Source organism: Atractosteus spatula, chromosome 23, assembly GCF_055471065.1.
Source record: "Atractosteus spatula isolate fAtrSpa1 chromosome 23, fAtrSpa1.hap1, whole genome shotgun sequence".
Lineage (NCBI taxonomy): Eukaryota > Metazoa > Chordata > Actinopteri > Semionotiformes > Lepisosteidae > Atractosteus > Atractosteus spatula.
Genome location: NC_142728.1, coordinates 17,572,813 through 17,583,176, shown reverse-complemented (window position 1 = coordinate 17,583,176; position 10,364 = coordinate 17,572,813). Strand labels below are relative to the sequence as shown.

General features: G+C 53.0%; 3 protein-coding genes across 5 annotated transcripts; 1 reads left to right on the top strand and 2 right to left on the bottom strand.

The window, feature by feature from the left end:
* Positions 1 to 28: 28 nt before the first annotated feature.
* Positions 29 to 2,664, bottom strand: cdc26 (cell division cycle 26 homolog). Of its 2 annotated transcripts, none has more exons than XM_088940438.1 (4): positions 2,608 to 2,664; positions 2,267 to 2,339; positions 1,180 to 1,323; positions 29 to 887 (listed from the first exon to the last, which is right to left on the bottom strand). In XM_088940438.1, the coding sequence occupies exons 3-4, from the start codon at positions 1,258 to 1,260 to the stop codon at positions 702 to 704; spliced, it is 267 nt and encodes an 88-aa protein (XP_088796564.1). In that variant the 5' UTR covers positions 1,261 to 1,323; positions 2,267 to 2,339; positions 2,608 to 2,664; the 3' UTR covers positions 29 to 701. The 2 variants fall into 2 exon arrangements, with proteins under 2 accessions (XP_088796564.1, XP_088796565.1); XM_088940439.1 differs by having other exon boundaries at positions 2,267 to 2,336; positions 2,608 to 2,636.
* Positions 2,665 to 3,011: 347 nt separating this feature from the next.
* Positions 3,012 to 8,886, top strand: prpf4 (pre-mRNA splicing tri-snRNP complex factor PRPF4). Of its 2 annotated transcripts, none has more exons than XM_088904556.1 (14): positions 3,012 to 3,081; positions 4,188 to 4,375; positions 4,526 to 4,712; positions 4,827 to 4,914; positions 5,017 to 5,096; positions 5,733 to 5,826; positions 6,116 to 6,210; positions 6,453 to 6,511; positions 6,623 to 6,746; positions 6,900 to 6,989; positions 7,086 to 7,208; positions 7,318 to 7,425; positions 7,794 to 7,912; positions 8,035 to 8,886. In XM_088904556.1, exons 2-14 carry the CDS (start codon positions 4,213 to 4,215, stop codon positions 8,226 to 8,228), a joined length of 1,524 nt encoding a protein of 507 aa, XP_088760682.1. In that variant the 5' UTR covers positions 3,012 to 3,081; positions 4,188 to 4,212; the 3' UTR covers positions 8,229 to 8,886. The 2 variants fall into 2 exon arrangements, with proteins under 2 accessions (XP_088760682.1, XP_088760683.1); XM_088904557.1 differs by lacking the exon at positions 3,012 to 3,081 and adding an exon at positions 3,217 to 3,282.
* An 891-nt stretch (positions 8,887 to 9,777) lies between these two features.
* LOC148816336 (E3 ubiquitin-protein ligase RNF183-like) lies at positions 9,778 to 10,353 on the bottom strand. Its single transcript, XM_088940266.1, has one exon. It carries the CDS (start codon positions 10,351 to 10,353, stop codon positions 9,778 to 9,780), a length of 576 nt encoding a protein of 191 aa, XP_088796392.1.
* Positions 10,354 to 10,364: the final 11 nt, after the last annotated feature.

The window sequence follows — 10,364 nt, the reverse complement described above, 5'->3', positions numbered from 1 at the left end:
TGAAAGACTGAGCTGCCTGACAAGAACAGGGTTACAACATGTTGATGGTTTTATTTGTACTATTAAAAAATAAAACACTGCATATAACCACAGTCTACACAGACACTGCTTCCACGGCCCTGTTGTTTTTTACCCTGAGCCTGGGTGAGGGAGACATTCTCTTGTTTCACTGCCATTTGGTGATATTAAACTTTTATCATTCTTTCACTGAAGCTTGTTAAAGTTTTTTGTTGTTTCAGAAAGAAAAGTGTTGTTAAATGTCGGTTCCATTCAAATCCATAAAAACCGAGTGCTCCTAGAAAGGTATCGGCAATATTTTCCAGCGCATTTTAATCTCGGAACACTGGTGGCTGCATACTGGCGCCCTCTACAGGCCAGCGGTGGTACAGTCCTCTGCATGGAGTGCCCTGTAGCCAGGACCCACCTCCCCTTTCTCAATGCCCCAATGCCCCTTTCTCTCACTGTGCCACCCCCAGTTCTTTCACTTTACTCTGGTGGCTTTGTTAGCCAAGGCTCAGCTGTCAGTACACCAGCATCCAGCACCAAGAGACACTCCCAGAAAAAACAGTCCAGCTTTGGAAGCATTAAAAACAGTTTGGCTACAAATGCCTTCCCCCCTGCTGGAGCTGGTGATGGAACAGTCTGAAAGATGGTCTGTGTGTAGCCAGTCCACTTGCACCACAGCAGTGTCCCAGGAGCCCCTAGAACTGCAGATTTCCAAAGAGGGAGGGCAGGGTATTGGGTTTGGGGTGGGGTTTGTACCCAATGCGCTCATTGATCATCTGCTCCCTGGTCTTGCCTTCGGCACCCCCAGCCGTAGCCCCGCCCATGTCCCCGGTGCTGGCCACGCCCACCACATCCACCTCCTCCCGCTGCTTCTTGCGGCTCTGTGGGCGAGGAGGGCAAACAGGCTCTGTCAATTCATTCATACACAGTAGCGCCATCCGTCGCCTCCACCCCAGGGAGCCTGCCAGAGCCTTGAGCTTCGCTGCAGCCGTGCATGCTCAGGCCTACCCGGGCCGAGAGGCTGGGGTCTTTAATAATCAGGCACGTACAGTGACAGAACCACTCACAGGAAAACACATCTCAGAGGGCCTGTTCTTGCCGTTAACGTTATATTCCCACGTTCTCAGGTTACGGAAGTGTTAGCGCAGCAGGCTTCTCCAGCGGCTCTCCTACCTCTAACTCCTTCTTCACGCTGTCGAACTCCTCGATGTCGTCCAGCTTCAGCTCGATGCGAGTGGGTTTCCTCCGCAGCATGGCGGCCGTGTGGCAGCGGCTCCGGGGACTGGACCCCACCTCCGGCAGCACGGGTACCAGGTCCTGGACACAGGAGCGGCAGGGAGACTGAGCTGAGGGCCATGCACGCCTTTCTCATGTAGCTAATACACGTACAGATTGTCTGATTGTCTGCTGTACTACTGTGTCGCTGAGGGGTGGAGCGGTGGCTCTGTGGCTCAGGCTCTGCGCCTGTGGCTGGAAGGTTGCCGGTTCGTATCCCGCAGCCGGCAGAGGAATCCTACTCCGTTGGGCCCCTGAGCAAGGCCCATCACCCCCACTGCTCCAGAGGTGCCGTATAAATGGCTGACCCTGCGCTCTGACCCCCAGCATCTCTCTGTCTGTGTGTCTCATGGAGAGCAAGCTGAGGTATGCAAAAAGACAAATTCCTGATGCAAGAAATTGTATATGGCCAATAAAGTGATCTTATCTTATTACTTTAATGCACTTTATTGCTTTCAAAACTATTTTATTAATCCCTTAATAATTTCAGAATATATGATACCTAGGGTAGAGTTTTAACAGTTATCAAACTGTGCTGTTCAGAACTCAGTAATTAGCCGACCCATCCTGCATACTGCAAAGGAACAAGTAATAGGTTTATTCCATGCTGAAAAAAAGAAGAAAGAGAACACAACGTTTCGGCCGTGGAGCCTTCTTCAGGTATGACACCTGAAGAAGACACCTGAAGAAGGCTCCACGGCCGAAACGTTGTGTTCTCTTTCTTCTTTTTTTCAGCATGGAATAAACCTATTACTTGTTCCTTTGCAGCCTACGCATGCTGACGCAGCTCCCCACCTGAACTACATCCTGCATACTGCCTCGCTAACGTATAAACATCGGTGCCTATAAGGAGCAGCACTTGCATTAATCTTAGCCTATAAATATAATAAAACCAAGTGTTCGTAACATTCATAAACTGAGATAATACTTTGCTACAGGTGGGAATATCTGACGAGGCAGCTCAAACTGAGTGACAGAGCGGTACCTAGCTCTCACACGGCGCTCTCCGCGGCGCGACCAGCCTGCGCTCACTCGTCCCGGCCGAACCGGCGTTGCTGCTGAAAACAAAATAAAGAAAAGATGAGAAAGGCAGCCGGGCGTCGTCATTCGTGCGGTGAAGAGGCTGCCAGCGGCCCGGCTGCAGAAGCAGGTCTGGAGGACAACAGCAACAGTCAACCAAGTTTCGAAACTTCAAATTACAAGTGTTCCTTCACAGGCCGCCAGGCACGGAATAAACACATTTACAGGAACTGGGACTTCTTCTTATTGCAAGCACACAGTAAATTCTAGAATTAGGGACGTAAAGTAGTCCTAAACGCCACATACCTCCTATATTGTATATAGACCCCGCTGAAATGAACGGTGAACCATAAAAGGAAGCGCACCCCCTGTAGATGGGAGTTGTAGTCTAATGAGACTTAATCCACAGGGCTTCCTTTGTACAATGAACTACATCTCCCAGATAGATCTACAGTGAGCCCCTTGTTTCATGAGTTAGCGGTTCATACTGGGGCACATGATGTGTCAGAACAATGCACCATCTCAAGTGATAGATATATCTTCTGTAATATATGTGAGACTAACCGATGGGTGAAAAATATGTTTTGAAATACAATCCTTAAGTCTATTAAGCCTCCCGGCCGACAGAATGCGCTGTCCGTCCGGAATGGGTTGCTACTACAACCAGTGACGCAATTTCCGGCTTCGGTATCGGTTTGTCCGCCTGCCACTGGAGAGCGCTCGTGCAATACTCGCTTCTTCTCGCCAGCATCGCGGTGGTTTGGTCTAGAAGGAGTCCAGGTATTTGTAACTTCAATACATTTTCATAATAGAAGCGATTAATTGGCAGTTTCCGCAGTGTGTGTGGGGTCCGCGGTTCCTGGAGCAGAGCTGGGGTCAGGTCTCCAGGGTTGCACACGTGTTTAAGTTCTCAGCTCTGCTGCTCCGTCTCATCGCGGATATCTGTCGCACTGCTGTTCGGAAACACCGCTCCTGGACACAGTAATGATGTGACTTTTCTTCAAGTAGCTTCTCTCTTCGTGATATCCTCAGAGTTGCGTTGAAATATTTGAATTCGTCCTGTTTCCCCGTTGCGCTGCCTGTTTGTGATTCTGTTTTTTGGAGTGAAAGAGTGTGAAAGTAGACTTACTTTATTACATTTTGTCTTAACGAATTCAACGTTTAATTTGGCTTGAACGTGAAAACTAATGCGATCGGTCTTGATGTCTCTGGGCCGACAGTTATTGACCTTTGCTGCCTTGTTTGCAATCTGGCTCCCACTGCCGTTTAACATAGTTAACTATAAGACTTTCTGATTTCTTAGAAACTTGATTTACATCCAAGCAGTTATGTTTTACACGCACTTACAAAATTTATAAACAGTACAAATCAACTATACTAAAAATAAACAACGTTACATTAAACGCATTGACTCATGCTGTGCATAGTCCTTACACATCCTTGCTACAGGACCTGTGGACCTGTGAGTTTACGCGGCCACTGTCACCTTAAACACCTATAACAGCACAATACCCGTTCATTTTGCTGCTTTATATCCTCCCATTTGTTAATAGTGGACAGAAAATGGGATGTGACGTTATAAGTCAGTGTTTTGTCCTGATAAGTCTCATGTGAAATGTAATTCATGACTCTTGAGTCGACAGCGATGTTAGAGGTGACCACAAACCTGCCGACTCCCTCGGTGAGGCAGAAGAGCTCTCCCAGTGCCGTGTTCTCAGTATTCACACAGCAGGAAACCTCCGGCTTGCTGCCCCTTCGGGACTCTTCTCGCCTGTCCTGGGTGAAAGTGCGGCTGTTTGTTTGTGTAGCTGTGATCTGGACCCAGCTGTGTGCTGTGCGGAGGGTGTTGTCCAGCTCTCGAATCTCTTCCTTCTCCCTGTGTCCAGTAAGCGGTCCAGTGATTCGAGCACGATGTCGGACGAGGAGGACGTGCCCGCGGTGAAGAAGTCGCGCATCTTCTATGGCAGCCTGGAGGAGCGCGAGCGGGAGCGCCTGGGCCGCGGGGATGCGCGAGGCGCGAGCAGGGAGGCCCTGAAGGCCGGCATAGAGGCCGGCAACATCAACATCTGCAGCGGTCAGTGCGCAGTTCAGAATCCTACAGCAAACAGCACAACCCCCACTGGGCCAAGGCCTGTAGCTATGGCGCGTCACTGACGCTGTCGGCAGTCTGTGCCAGTGCCCCGCCTGTGTGCTCGGCCCTGAACGGTTCCCTGTCTGTGTTCAGGCGAGTCTATGGAGCTGGAGGAGCGGGTCAATGAACGTCAGGCGGAAGTCCTGGCAGAGTTTGAGCGCAGGAAGCGTGCTCGGCAGATCAACGTTTCCACTGATGATGCGGAGGTGAAGGCCTGCCTGCGTGCCCTGGGGGAGCCCATCACACTGTTCGGGGAGGGGCCTGCCGAGCGCCGGGAGAGGTGGGTGCAGCAGTGCAGAGGTCAGCTGAGGAGGGCACAGTGATTGTGGTGCCAGTCTGCGGGGAGTGTAGCCCTAGAGATCACGGCTGTGCTGAAGCCTCCTCTCTCCTCCAGGCTGCGGAACATCCTGTCGGTGGTGGGAACTGATGCTCTGAAGAAATCCAAGAAGGAGGACGACAAATCCAAGCGGTCACAGGACGAGGTACAGGAGCAGCTGGGCAGGACAGGATTCTTTTATTCTTTTCACTCTCACTCTCTGCTCTTTAGTCTGAATAACCTCCCTCCCTCTCTCTCACGTACTCAGTTCCAGCAGACCTGGTACCATGAGGGCCCAGCCAGTCTGAAGGAGGCCCGTCTGTGGTTGGCCCGATACTCCCTACCCAGGTGAGAAACTAGGCTGTTTACACTCGTCAGTGGCGTCTAATCCTGCTTCTAGATGCACTGCAGCATGAGAGAGTAGCAGGTTATGTTATACTTAACCCGCTCATTAAATACTTTATTTTTCATCTAGAAAACTCTTGTTTTATATCTTCTTGTGAGAACTGTTGTGCGCACTGTTGCAGGATGTGCTGATTGTACATGTAGTGCAGCCTGTCTTGGTGTCTCAGGTTGGGCTGGCTGCTGTTAATATAACACTGCTGATTGCTGTCAGAGGCTTTGATTGGAAGTGCACTGGAAGCTCAGCTGTGGAGACATAAAAGAATTCATATCGCCCCCGACCATGTAGCCCCCCTCTGTCTCGGAGCAGCAGCACCGTCAGCCTCTGGAACTTTGCTGTTTGACCTACAATACTGTATGGCTGCAGTCCAGCATCTTTTATCAGCCTGTTAAAGTGATTCCTAACTGTCTCAGTTTGTCAGTGGCAGTGGTTGAGGAGCAGTGGTCTGTCCGGCAGGAGTACTTTGTGTTGTACAGCCCCTGACCAGTTAGCGGTGGTCCTGTGGTCGCAGTGTCGTGGCGGGGCGAGTCTCTGGCGTGGCTGGTGGCAGGGTCACCCCGCTGTGTGCTCTGTGTTCCCAGGACAATGCAGCGGCTGGAGGCAGCACGGGTCCAGAAGGAGATTCCAGAATCCACCCGGACCGCACGGCAGCAGGAGCTTCACAAGTCACTTCGGGTGGGTGGGCCTGCAAGCCAGGCGGGAGCTAAGGGCGGCAGGTTCACGTCTTTAGGAGGATGTAGCTTTGCGATTCTGGTTTGTGATTCTGTGTTGGGGGAGGGGGGGTACAAAAGATTGTTTTTTTAAAACTGAGTTTCCTGATTTTGTGTGATTTTCCTTTAGTAAAGATTTAATACTTGAACAATCAAACTCAAAAACTTGATTTGTTGGCATGCTTTAAATCCATGCAAATTACCTGATGTTATTGACTCTTTTTGTCTGGTCTTTTTGCACTTGTGTCTTTCAGAATCTGAATAATTTCTGCAGTCAGATTGGGGATGACCGGTCTATCTCCTACTGCCAGTTCAGCCCCAACTCCAAAATGCTGGTCACAGCATCCTGGTGAGACTCTCCAGCGCCCCCCGCTGACAGGGTGCCTGACACCCCAGTGCCCCAAGCCGATACACACTTTCAATCTTATACCTCTTTTTCCTGCCTGTCGGTTATGAGTTACTTCATGGACTCCTCTTGTTTCTTTGTATATTGTTTTAATGACTCATGTTCAGAGGGTACGGGTCTCCCACTGCATGGTTCTGTGTCCACTGTGCCGGTGAGTTTCCCTGAGCACGTCTCTCTTCCCACAGGAGCGGACTGTGCAAGCTCTGGTCCATCCCTGACTGCAGCCTCATCCGCACCATGAGGGGTGAGTCTGCCGTCCAACTCACAAGATTTCCTTCACTCAGGGTTTTCAGAGAGAGACTGTGGGGTCCACTTTGGGGGCCGGGTACTCTAACGGCCTCTGTCTGTCCCTCAGGACACAACACCAACGTAGGTGCCATCACCTTCCACCCCCAAGCCACACTGTCTCTGGACGAGAAGGATGTGAACTTGGCGTCCTGCGCCGCCGATGGCTCTGTCAAGCTCTGGAGCCTGGACAGGTCTGCCTCCCATCGGTCCTCCCCTTTCTGTGTGATCCCGATTCTCACATCTGTCCCTCTCTGTCTGTGCCCTCCTGTTCCTCTGTCTGACCCTCGCGGTTCTGCTCCCTCCCTGTCTGCGTCACTAACACAGCTCTGCTCTCCCCTCCACAGCGACGAGCCTGTGGCCGACATCGAGGGTCACTCCATGCGTGTGGCCCGGGTAGCCTGGCACCCCTCCGGCCGCTTCCTGGGAACCACCTGGTGAGCCCGCAGCGGTGCGGTCAGTGGTGCTCGTGACTGCTCTGCACACGGTCAGCCCGTCTTTCTGACCCCTGGCCTTTACCTTCCCACCCTCAGCTACGACAACTCGTGGCGGCTGTGGGACCTGGAGGCCCAGGAGGAAATCCTGCATCAGGAGGGCCACAGCAAGGGCGTCCACGACATGCACTTCCATCCCGATGGCTCACTGGCCGGCACCGGGTACGAGAGAGCTCAGCGTGCGCCGTGCCCTTCGAACCCGCCGCACGGCGTGCCGGCGCCCAGTTTCCAGCCGGTCTGCACTCTCCTCAGCCTCTCTCTCTGTCCCCAGGGGTCTGGATTCGTTCGGCCGGGTGTGGGACCTGCGCACGGGCCGCTGTGTCATGTTTCTGGAGGGACACCTAAAGGAGATCTACAGCATCAATTTCTCGCCCAACGGGTAATGTGGGAGTACGGTTTCTGAGTAGGGGGGTTACCTGTAGCACCCCCAGATGGTGCAAGTAACTTGCATAGTCTGGCCTGGCTGAAGAGGCTGGAGTAGTTCTTTCTGCACCGGTGAACCCAGCAGTGAGGCACCCACAGGAGCAGAGTGTAGCCGGACACTGTGTGACCTCTGCCAGCTGCCACAGCACCGCCCTGCTCGTGCCCAGTGAGTCGGCTGCAGCCGGGTGATGCCCTGCTGTGGACAGTGAACTCGGGGACTGTGTGTATGTTCAGCAGAGAGTTGTGGAGACAGCCTGAAGTTGGGTGTGTCCCAAGTTGAAGTTGAAGTGTGTCCTTCCTGCTAACCTGTGCCCCTGCCCGCAGGTTTCATGTGGCCACGGGCAGCGGGGATAACACCTGCAAGGTGTGGGACCTGCGACAGAGGAAGTGCATTTACACAATTCCTGCACACCAGAACCTGCTGTCCTCAGTCCGCTTCCAGCGTGAGTCTGGCTGACGCGCTCTCAGCTCCTCTTTCCTTCTCTGCCAGCCTCCGTTTTTCCCACCTGTTGACTTTCCTACCCGCCTCTCAACATTCGCTTTCTCTCTCCCCCTCCCTCTCCAGCCACGGACGGGCACTACCTCGTGACAGGCGCCTACGACAACACCGCCAAGGTCTGGAGCCACCCGGGCTGGTCGCCCCTCAAGACGCTGGCCGGCCACGAGGGGAAGGTGATGGGTCTTGACATCTCGCCTGACGGGCAGCTCATTGCCACCTGCTCCTACGACCGCACCTTCAAACTGTGGGTGTCTGAGTGAGAGGAGACTGTGACCCCAGTATGAGAGACTCTAGACTGGCGTTCCCCACACTGGCCATACAGAGCTATGTGTCTATTTCATCTTACCCCAGCCTTTAACTACTTAAAAGACGAGTTATTAATTCATGAGGTTGATCTTCAGACCCAGGTGAAGACGCCTGTAACACACTTCAGGACCAGAGCTGGATGCCTCAAGGAAACTGTCTCCTCTTAACAATTCACCTTCATTTCAGTGGGTCTCCACTCCTCAGACCGAAGAGGTCCTTTTTTTCACAGCTGACTGTAGACTTACAAACCACGGTCGGTTTCAGGCTTTTGAATTTATTTTTTTTAAATAGTCCGGGGTTTTCACATGGCGAGCCCTACTGGCTCTGAGCAGCCAGGGGACAGAACAAGGGTTTGGACATCTCATTGATTAATGCTACAACGGCTCCCTCTTGTGGACAGTGGGTGTTAATCCAGCCTTACGCGGCTGCTGCTGTGCTGTTTTCTTTAGAATACCAGAAAGTAAAGGATATGGATGAAAAGAAAGCACATATCAAGCAGCATTCTTTAGTTTTACAATTGTTTTTAGTTTAAAAAATGAGCACCCTTGTTTTTTCTGTGTAAACATGAGTTTTTCAGCATGACTGAATTAAACATTTGTTAAAAAAACATACTTTGTATATTTCGTGCATTACTCAACCATTATTGGGTTACATTTGGAATGTATGTATTTGCAGTTTGACTTATTATTGACTGACTATAAGACATATTACTGATGGTTGTCATCATGAATGACCATTATTGGGTCATTTTCATTGATGAGTTATAGAAGTCCTGCAGGGCTGAGTGTGGATGACCAGCATTTGACATCTTTAATCAGTCAGTTCCCTTGCAGTTACTTCATTGAATCTTAATCTCTGGATTCATTCTTCTACTCACAGCCCCTTGTTACGCGAATCAGTGTGCTGGCAGCCCATTGTCAGCAGGCAGACTGTGCAACAGACTCCATTCATTCAGTGAATACAACAGCAGTGACATTTTGCTACATTTTCCCCATGTCTTACTAAGTCATAGTCATTATGTAAGCTAGGCACACAAATACAGGGGATAGTTGGGCCAGTTCTGTTTAAATCTTCGATTGTCCCATGTCTGCTATAATTCACCACCAGAATTCTCTCCTCTTATTAAGGATGGGCATGTGATGCGCATCAGGGCACTGATTGCTCAAGCTGGTGGGACTGGGCTGCTGTCCACTGTGAAGGACAGTGTGGCCGGGCAGTGGCAGCGGGCTGCTGTGTGGCCGGGCAGTGGCAGTGGGCTGCTGTGTGGCCGGGCAGTGGCAGCGGGCTGCTGTGTGGCCGGGCAGTGGCAGCGGGCTGCTGCAGCTGATAAGGCGCAGCTGGTGGGTTCTGGGGGCCAGGGGAGGAGGAGGTAAGCTGCCAGCAGGTGCTGCCTTGTGTCTCAAGGGTTACGGGTCTCTGCAGTCCTGTGGAAGGAGCCGCTGGTGGGAGAATCCTGCAGTTTCCCCTGCCCCCTCTGCCGGAGGGGTATCCAGGTCCCCGGTCTTAGGGTGCCACCCACAGGTCCCTGCGGGCCCACAGGAAGCAGAGCAGGAGCAGCAGCAAGATGCCGAAGATCCCTGAGGTGAGGTAGGTGAAGACACGGAACTGAGGGCTGAACCAGCAGCCCTCCTCCTCCTCCTCGCTCTCGGGGACCAGAGCGTCCTCCCCGGGCCCCACCTGGTTCTGCCCGGCCCGGAGCCGGCGCTCCACGTCCAGGCTGAGCGTGTACACCGTGGGCCGGCTGCGCCGCAGCCAGGAGCGGGGCGGGGCGGCCTGGTACCACAGCCGCCGGTCCTCCAGGGCCACGGGCCGGGCCTCCAGCCGCAGGCGGTCCAGCAGGGTGTGGTCTGTGGGCAGGTCGGCGATGCTCTGCCTGTCATGCAGGGGGGTGAGGCGGCGGCACAGCGGGCAGGACAGCCCCCCCTGCGGCTCGGGGTCCATCGCCAGGCTGAGCCGCGCCAGGCACTCCAGGCAGAAGGCGTGGTGGCACACCAGCAGTTTGGGCGTCCGGAAGGCGTTGTCGAAGGGGCTCCAGCAAATGGCACAGTCCAGCTGGGGCGGGGGGGGCTCCTCGGCCATGGCTGACACTG